At 40.0% G+C, this 19383-nt stretch overlaps 1 protein-coding gene across 3 annotated transcripts in view; it reads left to right on the top strand.

Moving 5' to 3' along the window:
• The first annotated feature begins 2259 nt into the window (after window positions 1-2259).
• The window catches only part of nr2e1 (nuclear receptor subfamily 2, group E, member 1), a 41136-nt gene continuing 24012 nt past the window's right edge, over window positions 2260-19383 (top strand). The window contains exons 1-4 of one of the 3 annotated variants that reach the window (XM_072552444.1): window positions 2260-2320; window positions 10555-10700; window positions 11676-11763; window positions 16836-17062. In XM_072552444.1, the coding sequence (XP_072408545.1) occupies window positions 2305-2320; window positions 10555-10700; window positions 11676-11763; window positions 16836-17062 (477 nt within the window). In that variant the 5' untranslated portion in view covers window positions 2260-2304. Of the gene's footprint in view, window positions 2321-4527; window positions 5192-10554; window positions 10701-11675; window positions 11764-16835; window positions 17063-19383 lie in introns of those variants that run through there. The other 2 variants (XM_072552435.1, XM_072552452.1) reach the window with 2 other exon arrangements.

Raw genomic sequence — 19383 nt, 5'->3', positions numbered from 1 at the left:
AATCGTGATTGAAGTTGCCTCTATTAAGCCTTCAGGCACCGCTTTCCAGATCCTAACCGTTAACTCCAATAAAAACCTATTCCTGATGATACAGTTGCCTGCTTTGTCAATCACCTTGAATTGGTGTTTCCTGGTTTTAGAAGTTTCCTTCTTCGTCCAGACAGTTCACTATTAAATCTCATTTTCAGTTTCACCTACAAGGAATACATTCCCAGCTGTCCTCATTCTATCCATGCAATTGAAGTCTCGCGTGCCTGGAAATCTTCCCCTAAATCTTTTCTGCACCCTCTCTAACGCCTTCACATCTTTCCTAAAATGTGCTGCTTAAAACTGGGCACAATGCACAAATTGAGGCTGAACCAATGTTTCGTAAAGGTTTATGGCAACTTCCTCGCTTTTTCACACATGACCCAGTTAAAACCCAGTGTTCTGTACCTATATAAACACATTCACAACCTGCAATGCCGCCTTCATACATTCATACACAACCCCAGGTCCTTCTGCTCCACTACCTCCTTTAAAGTTGTCCTGCCTTTTTTTTTCTAAAGTAGTATTTCCAGCAGTTATAAAATACTTTGTTTCAGATACTAGACCTGGCTGAATTTGTGCCACTCTTGTCTCCAGGTCAAAAAGCTGAAGGTTCAAGCTCCATTTGAGGACATGCGCACAAACACCGGCCCTAACACTCCCCGTGTGGTACTGAAGGAGAGCTGCACTGCCTTAGGTTCTGTATTTTGGGCGAGATGTTAAACTACGTTCCATCTGCTGAAAAAAAACCCCACAGGGTTTGTAAAGGCCGGAGACTTATCCCGTCTTGTCTGATCGATATGTGTACACCAAAAAAAAATTACCTAGTCATCATCACATTAATGTATGTGAGGGCTTGCTGGAGGCACATTGGCTGCCATGTTTCTACATTACTTAAGAAGTGGCCTTTTGTCTGTGAGGCGAGTTGAGACATCGGATGATGGTGAAAATAGCTGTAAACACAAGTCCTTCTGTTGACTTACTGTACAAATAAAACTGTAAATGACCCCGGTTAAGTTACTTGGCTTTTACGCGAAAGGCGGAAAAACATATTATCTCACTAGTTGTACCCATGAAGTGTGTAGTATGTGTATTGTGCACTGCAGAAATTCACCAGAGATCCTTAGATATCACCTTCCAAATCATTTCGACCCAGAAGGACAAGGGCAGCAGATATACGGAGCATCTCCTCTCAGAAATTGCCTCCCAACGGCATTGTGGGTGAGACTCCAGCATGTGAACTGCACAAGGACACCTCATCACCGCCTTCTCAAGGGCAACTAGGAATAATACATCATGGAGACGTCCACGCCCCAGGAGCGAATAAAAAATAAACTGACCCTATCACGCTTAAAAAAAGACGCCGCGTTTGCATCTTTGCCTGAAGCTTCATTTGGTGAATCAGTCATATAATACAATCTGGAGCAAAAATTCGTTAGTCAACGTTAGGAAACAACCACAAAAAAAGGAAATATTTGCAGGTATGGAATGCATTGCAGACCTCAGGACATCCCAAAGTGATTTATTGTCAATAATTTATCTTTTCAACTGTAGTTACTGTTGCATACAGACATCCAGTGTAGTGTCCATTGCCATGCGCACTAAACGAGCATGTGAAAATGGCCCAATTGTTTGGTTGTTATTGATGTCAGTTGATGGAAAATATTGGCCAGGATACTGGGGAGAGCTTCCCTAATCTTGTAAAGTGCCTTGGGATCTTTTGCATTCACATGCGAGGGCAGATGGGTCCTTGATTTTGAATATCTCATGCAAACTTTGCACATTACAGTGTAGGTCTTTATTGCGCTGAAATGTTAGCCTAGAATTTGTGTTCAATATGGGAAAGACTCAATCCGTGTATTGGGAAGGAAGGTGTTTGTGGAGGCATGTTGCAACAAACGTTAATAAATTAAGCGGTGACAATACAAAAGTGACATTTTCTTCCAAAGAGGCGACTTTGAGGTTAATCTGAAATTGCTGCCCAAGGGTTCTGGATTGAATTTAAAGGGCAATGCATTTCAGGAGGTCGTATTTCGACAAGCTAATACATTTTCGTTTGCAATATTATAACCCGGATTTCTTGCTCTTTCCCCCAAGATTTATCTCATTTTGTTGACGGAAGGGGTGAATGCAGGATCCCGAGTGAGTGGGCAGTAGCCTCTCCAGATTGCGACATCTTGTTATGCATGTCAAGGTGCTCGAGGCATCACTGGATGTGAGCTAGCGAGGAAGTGGCATTGGAGAGACTGTGGGAAGAGTATTTCACACTAAACTCTCATGATCAGCATTACAGGTAAGCCTGTTTTTTTAATCACCGAGAGGCAGTGAAATCGCTTAGGTTTGGTCAAGACTGATAGAATGCGTCAAATTCATACCGGGTTTCTGAAATAATTATTAGAATAGATTATAGTGTAACAACCCAGCTCTTTCTGCTGATCTGAATTGATATTCCACTTTGTCAATGAAATTATCGCCAATCGCATTTTCTTTCTGAAATGTTCCATTTGAATTTATTAATTTACAACAGGAGGTGTTAAGCTTATCCCTAATATAGTGCTGCAATGCTTTTAGGCTCTATCAGCGAACTGCTCAAGAACTTCCCAGTAGCTTATAGATTGCGGGTCCTCCCTGTCTCTCCCTGCCCTTATTCGGAAGAAGAACGACTATTTTAAATGTTCAAAGATTTAACACAAATCAAACAACTTTGAATATCCTTATCGTTCAATTTTTTAAAAAAACTTTCGGATTCCTTCCACCATTCACCTTGATCGTTCGTAAGAGTTGGAAAGTTTTGAAGTTAACTCTTTTTTATTTCTACTTTGCTACACTATTGGTCGAGCGCATTAACCGGGCGAACATTACCATTCCCCAACGTTGTACAGACAACAAGCATCTCATTAAGTAATGCTGAGTATTCTGAACTCCAATGAAAAAGTGAGTTATCAAGTAAAGTTTCGAATAAATTATATAGTTACAATGAATAGCCTCAGAATGATTACAGTAGTGTCACTTTTAAATAGTTTCAGATTCCCCAAGTGATGCTTGGCAAAATTGCATTTTAAAAAGAAAATCTGCACTTGCCACGTTTTATAGGTGTGTGTACTTTTCATTCGTGTGCTCTGAATCCAATCCAATGTAAAGCATTGGAGTGGTGGCATATATTGAGGCCCTGGATTTCAGTTGAATGTAATGTTGCCTTAACCTCATTGATCTGTACTCAAGTTTTCAAAATGGCATTAAACTATCTTTCTAATGTGGGATTTTCACAGGTCATGTGACTGGTGATGGTGGATGGAGGCGAGTGGGCGGAACTGGCTGCCACTGCTTTGCTCCAAGGAGATTTCATGCTGGTAATAGATCGAACAAGTTAGATAACCGAGATCGCCTAGAGGGCATCACAGTCAAACTCGCAGATAGATTCGGACAAGAGGATTTGCAGCTAAAGCCAAGTCCATCAGTCCACCGTGACCGATGTCACAGCGCAATCCACTTCAGCCAGAGAGCGAGAAAAAAAACCCCGCGGATCCCTGCTCGTTATGTAGTTAGTAACTGTAGCAGATTAAAGGTGCAGAAACTTTTAGTCAGATTTGCGGCGCCCTGGGCCAAACCCTTCCCAAGAGCGAACAAGAACAATGCACTGAGCCTTTAATCACAACCGAGTGATAACTCGGGAAAAGTATCAATCCTCACAACTCCATCCGAGAGGTTAACAACCTCTTGCTTCACCAGTTATCACCAATAAAAGCGACTTTAGGTTCAACATACAGAGCTAGGGAAGCTCTCGAGCAGTTTTTGCATCAGTTGGGATCGGCAGTTAATAATTTACAGAGTCTCCTTGTTACATTTAACCGATTAACAGATTATTGTTACCTCAGTAAGCAAAACAAAAAGTGGGTTTAAATATTAGCGCGTGGTGATGACCATAAAGGTTTGGCTTTTTGCATTTTGCAGCGCCTGGCAAGGTATTCAAGAACTGAATCCTTCTGTTTACTTAATGCAGTTTGTCAATCGGGCTCCACTTTAGAGAACCTCCTCAGTAATTTTAAACGTTAATACCGCAGGAGAGGGATGCCACGTTTAACAGGAAAGTTTTCTGCAACTAACAGACTGAAACAATCTTACACAGGAATATGTTGTTTTCTACTCACCGGCCTTGTGAGCTAAGGCTAAGAGCTGTCGGTTTTAAAGGCACTTTATTGAAATGAAAGATCGCTGCCCGTTTTGTTATTGAGGACGGTGCGCATGTGTCTGTTCCTGTTTTCTCTTCATGGCCAGTGAATCTGATTCAAAACAGAAACATTTTATTGCGGAGAATCTCTGTCTCTATCTCTCTCTCTCTCTCTCTGTTTGGATCAGATGACAAAATCACAGCTTCCCCTCCCAACCACCCCCACCCCCCTCCACCCAACTACCTTTCGGCGCAAAACAAAACCCCCTTCGTTGTAACTTTAAAGCCGAGCCAAGGCTCAGAAATGCAATTGGCATCTTAAAGGCTGAAGGGTACTGACGTAAGAGGCTAATGTGGCCAAAGGAAAACCAGCGAGATGCACGCTGGAGACTGGGCAAGGGAGGTGTTTGTTAACCCGCGCTGATTTCCTCAAATTTCCTGTTTGTGTGAAAGCCTTACCTTCCAAAACCAGATCCGGGAGGTCACAGTCATTGCACATCCCACCAGTGTCCAAAACAAAAATCATCATCATTTGCTTCACGTTACCGGAAGCTGCTGCTTGCAACTTCTTCTCTGTCCGGTCAAATTGAAAGTCAGGACTCTTTCTCTCTCTTTCTCTCTCGCTCTGAAACCGCTGACAGCTGTGACGATCGGAACTTCCACAGGCTTGTTGCATGACGGATGGACACGGTGAGTTCAGCGATCAGATCCTTCCTACTTCCCAAGAGAGAGCCGGTGAGAGCTGACCACTTATGGACGTCACAGGCTGAAGACTGACTGGTGCAAAGGCGCCTGATGTTATTCGGAGTTCTCGTTCCGCTTTATGTGAGCCGAGAGCGGCCGGGGCTGATCGACGGAAGGACTGGAACCGAATTCCCTTCGCGCTGCTTCGCACTGTTGGACCGCCTCATGAGAGTACCCGCTCTCTCCTAAACACTACCCCGGCCATCCTCAGATCTAACACCTCAAGAATGAGCAAGCCTTCCGGATCAACAAGTGGGTGATGTGTATAAATATGAATTTGTTCCATGATTTCAACCCTGGGCGGGAGATGCATCCCAACTCTTTGGGTTTAAAATGCTGGTTCGAGGGAAGTGGGTGTGTGCTAGAACTTAATTTTGATACTTTCATCTCAGCCTGTGCTTTAGAAAGGCAGCAAAAAAATTTCGTTGTAATGATTGTCATTGGATTCAGCGATCTGAGTTCAGGTTGCGGGGGTTATTTTTTTGCTGGGCCACGGACTTCTCGACAGTCTTAACCCAGACCATAGAGACCCACAGCTCGGAGTTCAGTGAGATACCGTGCGGTTTGTCCAAGTGCCTCAGATCTTACTTGGTGGCCTGGGAACAAGTTCCAAGTTTTTATGGCTGCTAACGTGATGTGGGTTTTCTTTTTTTTAAAATAAAAAGTCTATTCACAGCGAAACGCAAACCGATCTTATTTCACGGGAAGTTTTCACACCCTAGTTAGCCGGATTCGCAATCCGACTGCTGGTACAGAACAGTTTTGCTTCTCTTTCAAGTCTGTGGTGACACCTTTTTAAGGATAGTGTAGTGTCCTGGTGGATTCCTTCCTAATCCACACATACAAGAAAAAGTTATATTGGGAGACTCCTGATCTGAAAACTGAAAGAAGCTTCGACCAGCAATCGGTAATTGGTCTCTGTTACTTTTGAGACACATGGACAAAGTGTGTTTTCGCCAGTTCAGGAAAGAATCAGCAATCTCTCGTTTTAACCTAGCTCCACGATTCCAGATCTTTTCAGGTATATTGTATTTTCGCAATTATCAGTATATCGACTCCAATGTTTCAGGTGTGTGGGTTATCTCAAGGATTACTATGTTACACGCATGTAATTTAGGATAACACACACACCCTTCCCGTGGTAATAAAGCTGTGTTTAGTGATAGCTCACTTCTCACACGAGGCTGTTGTTTCTCACTAGCGATTAGATTAGGAGATTCTATCATTGTACTGTATTGATTCCCTTTATTTAGTGTGTTTTTCCTTCCCGCTTACTCCAAGCCTTGCAGGCCACAGCTGCGTGTGAATATTGTTGAAGTGGCTAAACAACAATTTCACACTCTCCTTAATTGTAAATATCTTGTTGGTACTGAAGGATGTTAAGAGTATAAATGTAGACTTTAAAACTACGCGCTCACAAACAAATCGCAGTCAAATGGCCTCCAGATGAAAGCTTAAATCCATCTGGGTGAAATCAATCAAGCAGTCACATAAAATCATTCGAGGCATTAGTAAGGAATTCATTAAGAAGTACATCGAATATCTCATCGAACAAAGTATTTAATCCTCTGTAAATCTGCGCACGATCTCAAAAAAAGTCAAAGTCGTAAAGAGTGGAGTGGCTGATATGAATGAAAGATGTTCCAAAGCAACTAGCTTATAAAAGGCACGGTTAGAAATTTACATCAGCATGGAGACTGAGAGGGAAGTGAATGCACTTTTAATTTTCAAAGATACAGAAGATGCGCGTCTTTGCTTTTCTAAACAGACTTAATCTTTACTGTCATAAAGAACACATCGAGATTTTTTTAAAAGGGGGAGTGCAAATCAAGATAAAATATAGATTAGTGCTTTGGTAAGAGACAGTGTTAGGTTGATCAGTTTTGTATGAGAAACAAATGTAAAACGAGCAGCTAAAGAAATGATCTTAGCATTCTGAATTCCCCAAGTTTGATATATATAATTCTACTGTTGGAGCAAGGTAATCTTCCAAGCGCAGCTACTAGGAGAAGCCAGCGGCCTGTAAAAAGGCAAAGTTTGATTGAATTAAATTCAACAAACATGAGTTCATAAAGAGATAAGTAATTTGAAATGTTAACTTCAGAACAGGACAATCCAACAGAAGAGCGCACTCTTGCAAGACGGGGGTGTATTGAGAAACTGTATTGCTATGTGCAGTCCAGAATTGTTGTGTAATATAAATTAAGGGCCTTTTTATGAGCAGAGATTTTCATTCTCAGGATTTTATAGAATGATTTTCAGTGTTCCTTTTCCTTCCTCTGCATTATTTGCAAAGTAGCCTTACGCATGCCCAGCGCTGGGTTTGTTTTTTTATTGTTGGATGGGCTGTGGAAACATAAAGTTTATTTTCTTTCTCTGTCTCTCTAACTCTGCCTGTTAGTTTATGTGAAGCACAAACAAGACCGCTGCATGGGTGGCAATAGAAACCGACTCGTCCCCCAACAATCACTTCCCTTGAATCAAAGATAACTTCTTTCAACGGTTTATAACGTTGAGGGTAATTACAGTAATAGAATATGCCATATACTTTTAAGTAATAATTACACACAATAAGTGTCAAATGACCCCCTACTGACAGAAGTTAAAGGCATGTTTCCTAGTGGATGAAATCGTGTTTCTTTTTTCTGATTTTACACACGTCTAGACTAAAGCAGTCGATCGACTGATGAGACAGTTGCTTTGTTAACAATCCGGTTGGAAAAAAAAGAGTAAAGGTTCCTCTCACTTTCAAAGTCACTGTCTTTGCCTGGAAGTGGTTAAGTCATGTCCCTCAAAGCTGCACCTATGAAATTATAACTGAGAAGTTCAGAAACGAGATAGGTTTGGACGCTGCAAACGCTGACTATGGGTTGGATCGGGATTGAAAGCCATCTTATGCAGCTACATAGTAGCAAACAGCTTTGAAAGAAGGGTATTAATAAATATGTCCTTTCGCTTTAAGTCATAGGAGAGGCGGTTCAGTCACAAGAATTCTTAATATGTTTTTAATAGTTTATCTGTCTGACAGACATGCAGTTTCTCTTTCTTATTTCACAGAAGAGAAATGGAATAGCCAGTAACCATTCAAACGCTTTGAAATTGCTTAATTGTTTTTATAACAATTCCACCTGACCTTCCCAGTGTTGTTGGCAAGTGGTACACAGCTGCGATCATAGAATACCTAAGACCTTTTGCAGGTTATAGTACTCACCCTCCCCTATTGACATATATTTAAAGACGAGGTCTCTTTTTTGAACAACTTGGTGAAGTTACGAACAAAGGAGCAACAAAATGAATAAATTAAGGTATCAGTTTTATTTTTATTTCGATGTTAGAAAAGTTGTTGTGTGGCCTGGCCTTGCCAGTCTGACGTGAAATTGACACCACACGATTGGACCCGTTTCCCTATATACATATATATATATCGATTGGTTTTCCCTGGATACATTCTGGCATTTCCGAATTCCCATGCTACCGTTTTTGACGGGTCACTGGCAAATCAATGGGCAGGTGGGAACATGCTCACCACAATTATACATCCACCAAATTATTTCATTTCCATTAGACACTGACGTTTATCCAGAACTCCAGCAGAATAGCTGTTTAAGTGAGACTTGGTGTTCTATACTTTTCCTGCCCTGGTTCATTGTGCTACTTTTGAATCCCCATCCTTGGAAAAAGTTTTAATCCACCCCCTCAACCCCCTTCACTATAGTCCTGTTTTTCTTCAGCTCTTGTATAAAGCAGCTGTCGGGACTCATTTGAAAAAAAAAGTCATGACAGCTTGTCCTCATTGGGAGCAGTCAACGAGTTCAATGGGAAATCGTTGACTGAACACTTTCTCCCCAATCTCCCGTCTCGGAGTTTGGCCATCCCAGACATTGTTGTAATTCCCGCTGTCTGTGCAAATCCAGTCTCTCAAAGTCCCGGCCTTTACATTCCTGTCGAACGCCACCTGCGGCTTAGAATTTCACACAAGTCGTTCAGTGGTCAGCAGCAGCAGCTCCGAAAGGTGTGATAAACACCTCAATGTACAATGATGCGCATTACGGTGCTGCGGTCAGCCCGAGTAGTGAGGCTTTCCAAACATTATTGAGGACAAGCTTCGCAATAGCTTTCAATATGAACTCAGATAAAGCGACAGACTGTGCAAATATTAACCCAGAGCACAATTTTATTCCAGCTTCAAGGGATACGTTTTGCACCAATCGTTCCTCTCTCGTATTTTAGATCAATTCTTTTCCTGACAAAAATATAACAAAGTTTGTTCTCATGATGAGGCAAAGCCAGGTTAATTTTTTGCCCACTTGACTGTGGAACCCTCTGTCCCGCACAGTCACTTATGGAATTAGACGCTAAAACCCTTCACCCATCGCCTCAGGATTGCATGGTCACAAAAACAGAAGTTGCTGGAAAAAACCTATCGGGATTTGGCCGCTTCTGTGAAGACAAATCAAAGTTAAAGTTTCGGATCTGGTGACCCTTCCCTGGTTAACTTTGATTTCTCTGCACAGACGCTGCCAGACCTGCTGAGTTTTTCCAGTAACTTCTGTTTTTGTTTCTGATTTCCAACGTTCGCAGCTCTTTCATAATTAAGAAACACGTTGACAAGTTGAAGTGACGAGGGACGAATTATGTTCAGCGAAAAGGACACATGCGAGAGGGTATTGAACAATTTCTGAAACAAACACGTGGTTTACCCTCCCATTTCACCGGCCCTTCAGAACGCCTTCGGCTTTTGCTATAATATTTTACATCTTAGAAAGAATGAGAGATTTGTTCCTGCTTCTTCAAATACGAGTTAGTCAGCTCTGGGGGCGAAGTTGTTTTTGAAGATCCAATGTCGATTGGGTGAGCACAAGGAACGGCTGTCAAATGCAATCAGATTTCTCCTCTGCCGCAGAATGGGGTTTGTTTGGTGAGAAAGTGGCCAGATTCCGTCAAATTTGATTTTTATTTTGAAAGATCTCTTCAGGTGTTATCAGTTCCAGTGATGACTGTAATCTGCTTCCAGTTTAATGTTGGTTGCAGTCTCTTGCAAACATGTTTATACAATCAGTTTCACATACAATATAGGCATCTCCTTGCTGCAAATCTCCCGGTTTGATACTAATTAATCCTGATTGATCACTAATGTCACATGTAATGTGGCTGGAATTACTTCCTTGTGCTTACTAGTCCGGACCTATCGAGTAGAAAATGATTTTAATGGATTCACAATGACAGGATGTAAGTTTTAGCTGATAAAGTACATCTGGTGTCTTTTATTTCGGCTAAATCTGTGACACTCCGTCGTGGGTCCCTCTGACTTCCTTGAATCTAACATCTCTCCTCGTGAATGCACAGCCTGCGGCTGCAGAAATCCGAAATTCACACCACAATTTAATTACGAGACATCAGAAAAAAGCTCCGATATTCCACCCGTAGAGTACCCGCCCCTGATTTGTCAAACTTTCGTCCAAGCTTTGGCGAGCTTTGATCTTCAATTCTAATCGTTCACTGTCGGGCCCCCCAGCACCGTGTGAAACTGGGTCACTGACTGTCTTGGTTTAACTGTCCCGGGCCGCTGCGTGAATGCAAACTTGAACCGATCAACATGGCTTTTGTTTTCCAAGGTCGCATTTTGGATATTCCGTGCAGGGTGTGCGGGGACCGCAGTTCTGGGAAACATTATGGAGTTTATGCTTGTGACGGCTGCTCGGGGTTCTTCAAGCGCAGTATTCGTCGGAACAGAACCTACGTCTGCAAGTCAGGCAACCAGGTATTGAGCAAACGCTGGGGGCGCAGACTACCCAGGCTCGCTGTGCACACCGTGCATTTGGGCGCAATTAAACATTGGAAATAATCCTTTTTTTAAAAAAAAATGCGCTTTTGCCTGTCTTCACCTTCTGGGGGGAGCGTTGTGGGGGCGGGGGTTGGAGGTGCTTTCTAATGAAATTATTTAAACCACTCCAATAAGCAAAACAACATACTTTTCCAAAAAGATAAATTCTTCGATATTTTCATGTAGAAAGCGCGCCTCTTCCCAGTTGCATCTCATCCGGGTATTACTGAGATGTCTATACACTGGAATTCAGAGTGAGAATGATTCGGGGCTTATGGCCAGGAACAAGTTGTCCTAAATTATTTTAATTTCTAAAAAAAAAGTGATTCAATCTTCTTTTGGAAGAAGACAGGACGGAGCCCCTGCTTGTTATTGGCTGCTAGGGACGGGCTGGGAGCCTTTGCTGTCTCTCCCGGCCTTCATGGAAAACGTTTGGGAGACGGGCTGGCCAATGGGGAAAGGATCGCTCTTCACTTCTCTGAATTGGAACCGCACTACCAGAATCTCAAAAGTTTAATCAACTTTGGTTGGGGCTCATTTACCTTTGACCAGGGTTACACTTCATCGTGGCCAGCCCAGTTGTTCCCATAATCTGTTGAATATAATATCTCGTTTATGTAGCTGGTAATGTTTCAACGGAATCACTAGCAATTTGTTGCTGGTTAGTTTCAGGCTATATATATATATGGGTATATATAGCAAAGTGAATGTATGAAACATATATACTTTGCTTAAATCAGGCGTTTAAACAGTACCCTGAAGTTGTAGAGTTAGTTTGTAACTCGCCAAATATCTATATCTATAGAATCTAAGCACGTGATTTAAGACGATTTGGTGATTGAAATGAAATAAATTTGGTCTCTGTGAAATATTTTGTGGATCATTACTTTGTTATTCATTATCTTTTTAAAGGGGGGCTGTCCCGTAGACAAGACACACCGAAACCAGTGCAGAGCTTGCCGACTGAAAAAGTGTCTTGAAGTTAACATGAACAAAGACGGTAACATTTCTCATCTCAGATTCCCACCTTCACTACACCAGCCCCACCTGTCTGATTGTGTTTGAAGTTTATTTTGTGTGAAGTTAAACAGTAACCAATCCTCCCTTTAAAAAAAAACACCGGACTCCTCGCCAGATATATCTCATATCTAACAATTCATAAACTTCTACAAAAAACTATTTTCCCCAGACTCTTAAGAATAAAAAAAACCTTTAAATTAGAACATTAGAGACTCAATGATGGAGCACATCACAAAATACCGTCAGGGCTCCCGTACCAACACTATTGTCATTGACTCGTTCTCCCTTAATTTTCTTCTTTGCTCAAAATAGGAAAAATATCATTGTTTGATTTAAACAAAATATTCATTCTTGGGACGTCGGATTGCTGTCTAAACCAGCTTTTATTGCCCATTCCTAAATGCCCACGGGACGCTTAAGACTCAAGCACATTTTCAATAATTGCAGTTTCCAACTTCTTGTTGAAGATAATCACCGCATGGAAAGTATAAATAGAAAATTCCTCACACACAGCCCAAACTCTTGGAAAGATGATCGGGGCATTTGTTTCATTGCTGGTTGAGGGACATTGTTTTTTATAAATTAACTGCCCTGTTCCCTATAATTGTGATTGCAGTTCATACCTGACTGAAATTTGGGATAACTAAAAGGGACAATTAAGATTCGAGTCATTCCTGTCAAACACGCAGAGACACACTAGCAACGAGATCTGTGTTTTCTATTGCGGTATCTCGGTATCACCACAGCTCTTGTGAAAGCTAAATCTCCTAACGGAGATTGCACACTGAAGTTGAGGTTTTTCCTATTGGCTCCAGGCTGGAGTGTCATTCCTCCGAGTTTCGATCTGTTCTTGCAAGACTGGTGTAATTTTTAAAAGGGCCAATTTATTCCCCTGCGCAATGCAGGTGTCCTCTAAAGATGGGATTGGTTAATGCATTCGTTCGCACTTTTTTTCACGAAAACTCAAAATTATTAAGTTTTTAAATGCCATTGTTTGGAATTATATGTATATTATGTTATATATATAAAACTATATATATTATATATTATATATTATATATATATTATATATATATATATATATATACTAAAAACCGTATCAGTTCTTATTGTATTATACCATTATCCTCCAACTCATGTGCTGTCTCGACAATGTTGCAGTTAGGCAGAAGACTAAAACTATTGGGAAGTAAATGAATGGTTTAAATTCGGTTTGGAGGCTAAACCGAAGTTAATGTTGACTTCGCATCAGACTTTTACAGCTTTCTGTCATTATTTTAATCAACCATTTGGATAAACTATGGCATTCTCCAGGGCAGGTTGGATTTAAACTCAGACTTTTTCAAGTTCAGATGTATGTACATCAGCACTGAACCACAAGAAGCTGCTTTGCTTTTTAAGTCTACCGTCTTCATCTGTTTTCCTCTCTGCGTCTCGCTCGGTGAGACCCTCCCTCTCATGAACACTTGCCCTCTTCGACCTGGTTCCTTAAACATCCCACCCCGTCACTGTTGAGGAAATGCATACACACAATTATAAATATATTTAAATCTGTAGTACTTCCGTTGTCACAATTGTAGAGGAAACCGATGATCAGTCTCACCCTGACTCATATTGATTTTGTCCTTATTCATTCAGGAGATGCGGTATCGCTGGCTTGGCCAGCATTTACTGTCCATCCTTAACTGCCCTGGGGAAGGTGGGGGTGAGCTGAACAGTTCAGTATTCAAACTTCAGTCTGAAATTGCTGACTGTTTATTTGCAAATTGTCTGTATGGTATCAGTTGACATCAAATAAGTTGGTTGACACGATTTAGTTGGAAAAGTATATCTCAAGTTAAAGTACGGTTGAGTGTCAATCTATTGGTGTTTTAGTTTTATGATTAAGACAATTGGATGTCCCGGCCAGCCGATAAAATTGACTGTGCAACGTTTTAGGAGGTTGGACAATTTCGGTACGACAGAGAGATACTTCGTCTGTGTCTGGTACTGACGGGATGTTCATTCACCTAGACCTAATATGAACTACCATTGCACTCGGTTTAACATTTAAATCCGATGATAGCCTCACTAGTATTGCACACCTCTCCTTCCGCCGCCCGAAATATTTTGTAAAACTATTGTAAGTTGAGTTTGTAACTGTAGTTGTAGAGAATTGTAAAACTGAGGTGCTGTGATACGCGCACACAGCTAAAGTGAACTATAGATTTGAACTCTGCAAAGGGCAGTGAAGAGCTTCCTATATCCATAAACAATGATTAGATTTCACCTCCAATTTTAAACGTTTAATACTACAACAAAATCCTGCCTTCAATACTGCGACACTTGTATGTCCAGTCTAACTTACTTTTGTTACCTGGTTTTGTTTGGTCACAAGACTGGCAGGACTCCTCAGATGGTCACACAGCCAACACTAACAAGGATTTCCTAGCTAGTGCCGAAAATTTAAACAAGTGGAATGATGATCGAATAATATGCTCAATAAAACCAGCACAAACCCCACGGCCCGAATGGATTCCTCACTCTTACAAAGTTTGGGATTTTATAGTACAAACCCACTTTTAGTTCTGCCGTGGCGACATTTCCATGGGTCACAATATGACCCAACTACTCGGGGTGAACGGCGAGTGAAGGCTACGTTAAAAAGATAAAATTAATTCGCATCAATATTCTTTATTTCGAAATTTTAAAAATCCAACCTGATTTATACTAACTATGTTAATATGTTAAAGTCATCGTTCTGACGTGCACTCATTAACCAAGAGCATTTCCTTGTCCTCAGTACAACCGTGAAAGTGGGCAAATTTGCCCCGATGATAAAGCATTTCGAAACTCTCATCCATTTTCAAAGTTAATCAAACTTAATTTTGCTGTGAACTACCAAGTTTACAATTAAACTAAAAAAAACTTAAGCTTCACGAAGCTTTCTTCATTAATCATTTCAGCTGTAGTTAGTGGCATCCTTTGCAAAGGAGGTATATACTTTTTAATTCGTGCTGAGCAAAACTCGATAGAACTGCATTATGATCATTGTATGCATGTAATTCCACTCTGCCAGCTGCAGATGCTAACATTTACCTGTGTAATTACATTGACCTAAGATTGAAAGTGACCAGTTTATTGTTACTCACAGGTTCATTTAAAATCTCATGTAATAATTCTATTTTAATTGCTCACTTTTCATTCAATTGACATTTTTTAACCATTCTCAATTTTGGCACACAAATGAGCAATTGATTGAAGTTTATCTGTTATTCATCAGCTGGATGCTACATTGCTGCAGTCTTCATTATTTTACTGTCATTTGCTAATTTAATTCAGTCACACTTAGTGTCTGGATCTACAGCATATTTATGCAGATAAAAATTAACAGAGGCCAAAGAACTAACTCAACTGACATTCCATGGGTATCTCTCTTGTGTCTGAGACAGGAGTCATAAGAGATTCCTGCTTGCTATACATGATTTCATCTAGTGTCTTTTTTCCAGCTTATAATCCTCCTTTTTGGTTCAATTCAAATTTTTGAGCTGGAACTTGGTTGAGGGTCTTCTGGTGAACAGAATATCATAAACGGGAGTCTGGGTAGACTATTGGTTCCCTTAATTCATAATTCAATAAGATTATGGCTCAATATTTACATCCCCTCCCTATTCCCATATACCTTGGTATCCTGGGTTCCCAAAATTGATTCATCACAGTCTTAAATAGACAGATTGACTGAGTCTTGACAGCTATTTGGGGGGTAGAGAATTGTAAAAAATTACAGCTGAGTGAACTACTCTGTAATTCAATACTAAATGGCTGACCCCTTATTCCGAGACTAAGGATGTTAATTTTAGACTCTCCACCCAGAGGAAGCAGCCTCTTAACATTACCTTCCCAAGCCCTAGAAGAGTTTTATATTTCATTCAGATCAATGCTTATTCTTCCAAAGCCCTGAGAATAGGGGGCCATCCAATTCAATGTCTGCTCACAACAAAGTGAATGATTTTTCAATCTTGCAAGGAAGGTTTGCAATTTACTTTAAAGAAGGAACTTTCATTTATATAGTGCCTTTCATAGCTTTGGGCTTCCTGAAAGAGTTTTAAAGCCAACTGAATACTTTTGTAATAGCATAGCAAATAGTGCACAGCAAGATTCCATGAACATCAATGTGATAATCAGATAATCTGTTTCAGATTTTGTTGGTTGAGTGGTAGGTGTTGGCCAGAAAACAGGAAATGTCACCTTCAGACCTGATTATGTACATTATTGCTGTGGGCAAATTGCTTGGCCAGTTTACAGCAAGGACTGTTCCTCAGAATGTATTTGATTGGCCGTGAAACACTTTCAGTTGGCATGAACTGAAAGGCACTGTAAAAATGCAAGTTCATTCTAGACTTCCTATACTCTTCTTCAAATAGTGCCATAGAAAATGTAGCATGGAGGGAAGATTTCAGTTTCGTATCACTACAATAAACAGTTCTTTTGCAAGCCATAATTTGCTGCATCAGCCATGAGGTGGGTCTTGAACCTACATTGTTTTAACCTTACAGGCAAGCATGCTACCACAGACCAACACTGACAGCTATTTATAATAGCCTCAATAAATGAACTATGACTTATGGCTTAGTTTTATGAATCAATTGTGATTTGTGTTATTCGTTTTTTAAATTCTGCAACAGGCAAGATGGACTGAATTGCCTCTTTAATCATTTCTCATTCTATACTTGGGTACACTTCTGGATTAATCTCACTTATTATTTACCTTTGGTTAACATAACTGTAATTACCTAGGTTAGATATTTCAGTTTTAAATATAATTACTTTAGAGTTTCCTTCCAGTCCTGTTCAATTATGAAGACAGCGGGTGCCCATAAATGTTTCCCTTCTTCTTTAACTTCAGATATGCACTATGATATCTGACAAAAGAGATTTGTTATTCTTAAATTCCATTACCTTTTTGCAATAAAAATAACCAGAGAATGATTGAATAGATCAGAAAATTAAAATGCACCTACTATGCTTTATTTGCTTCTTCCAATGCCATCTTCTTATGTGTTTTCCTCATAGCTGTGCAACATGAAAGGGGACCTAGGACATCAACAATAAGAAAACAGGTAGCCCTGTATTTTCGGGGGCACAAGGAAGTAAATGGAGGTGTTAATCCTTATCCAACAACTGCTTTACCTGGACCAGCTTTCTTCACTGCTGTCACCCAGTTAGAAACTCACAACATTGATCTCACTACGGGGTCTGATCGCCAGGCGTTGGTCGGTTTACCACAACCAACTCCAAAGGTAATTGATTATTTCCACCATTAAACACCAGCTGCTTTCCAATTGCAACAAAACAAATCAATGATCAAGCAAAGAAATTGGTGCAGTTTGTCATTTGTACATCCATCAGTCAATGCAACCAAATGTTTTGAGGCAAGCCATGTGGTAATGCTCATACAGAATAGTTCTTCTGTGGTTTAGCCAACAATTGCGTTAGTTTAAAAGGGAATGTAGTTTTGTCTTAAATAGTAACTGATTCAGAACTGAGTCATTTGTTCTACCTATACATGACTATAGCTTATGTTCTGCTTTGACTTAATTTGCAGTGAGTAGTGAGGTTAATATGTAATTAACAAACATTAACAATACTGACATATATACTTTATAGACAAAAACACACATACTAAACTTACATACTATATACGCATATGTAGAAACACACCACATAGGTACATACAATATTTGCATTCATAGACTTCCAAAACAATGCATGCATTCTTTATATATGCACTTGAGACCCATAGACATATCTCAACACACAGAACATGTGATACTTAGAGTCACAGAGTCATACAGCATGGAAATAGACACTTCGGTCCAACTTGTCGCTATTGACCAAGTTTCCCAAACTAAACTAGTCCCATCTACCTGCATTTGGCCCATATGCTTCAAAACCTAAATCAAAAGAACTGCAGATGGCTGAAAAGCAAAAACAAAAATAAATATTGCTGGAGAAGCTCAGCAGGTCTGGCAGCATCTGTGGAGAAACATCAGTTAACATTTTGGGTTGAGCTTCCTCTAAACCTTTTCCTATTCATGTACTTGTCCAAATGCTTTTTTAAAATGCTGCACTTGTCCCTGCATCTACCACTTAGTCCTGGCAGTTCATTCCACACATGAACCACCCTCTACGTGAAAAAGTTGCCCCTTGACCCCTTTTAAATCTTCCTCCTCTCTCCTTAAAAATATGCCTCCTAGATTTGAATTCACAGCCCTAGGGAAAAGATCTTTAACATTCACCTTTCTATACCCTCATGATTTTATACAAAAGTCGATACAGATAAACACATTGATTGATGTAGATACCCATAGAGATACACATGTACACAGAAACGTGCATGCATAAAGCTATGCAGTTATGTATACACATTGAGTGTACAAATAAACTGCAGTAGCTACAAACACATACACATGAGCATGCATATACAACCCATACTTTACCACTGATGGCAAACCAGTGGCAACCACTATATATTAGATTTGTCACTGCCTTCTTAATTTCCATTAATATTACACAGTAGTTTCTACTAATGAAGAGAGCCTTCTACAGAGCTTCTGACACCTGTCTGAACCCAGCAAATACTTGTGAATTTTCTAAACAAATCAGATTGAAAATTTGTTAATGAAAACTATGGGTTCTCAACCAGCAAGGTTAAATTGAATATCAAAACAAATGTAAAATCAGGTACAAAATAAAAAAGGAAAGCAGGGCTACAAAAGAAAAGTTAAAATAATCCAAAAATCAAAAGCTGAAGGAATGGGGCTTCTTGGTGTCTGGAAGTTTTTTTTTGTGCTCGATGATTGTTAGTATTGGCATTAATTGAAATTTGTTGAATTATCAAAAAGTCTGAAGTGGACAAGCCTAACTATGAACACTGTTCAGTTCATATGTATCAAGCAAGTACAATGAGGGCTATATAATTCACAACATTTGAGTGGGGAGACTGACAGTAAGAATGTAATTTTGACATTATTTGCTGAAGTTTACCTATATCAGATAGCAACTTTCAGCTTTTAGCATTTAACCACAAAGGTTCTGTCAGATTTGTAAATATATAACAGAACTCTTACCCATAGTCACATAATATATATTCATATATACTCATACCCATGGCATAATGGCTAGTACTATGTCAGAAGTTCATGGGTTCAAAGCCCCAATCCAGAAAACATGGACACAAACATAGACTTTTTTAACCAAAAATATGCCTTATTCATAAAATTTATTGAAAAAAATTTCATTTTAAATATCACAATAAAATTTAACTATACCATATTTCACTCTGTTGTGTCCCACCAATCTTGTAATACCCATGATATTTACTGCATACATAATATGTCAAGCATACATCTGAGGGGGTTCCATACAGTTCCCAATCCTTTGTTGCATGTGGCTGAAAAATCTTAGGTACCAACATTTCACTATTGAATCTTTGTGGCTGTTGTCCAAACTTTAGTACATCCTTCAGCACATGCTCCTGAACCTTGAGATGTACCAGTTGTAGTATTTGGCTGTGGACAGCTCTTTGTACTGGAAGAACAGCATATTTCAGACAGATGTA

The sequence above is a fragment of the Chiloscyllium punctatum genome, chromosome 3 (assembly GCF_047496795.1).
Source record: "Chiloscyllium punctatum isolate Juve2018m chromosome 3, sChiPun1.3, whole genome shotgun sequence".
Taxonomy (NCBI): Eukaryota; Metazoa; Chordata; class Chondrichthyes; order Orectolobiformes; family Hemiscylliidae; genus Chiloscyllium; species Chiloscyllium punctatum.
This window is presented reverse-complemented; position numbering and strand designations above follow the sequence as displayed.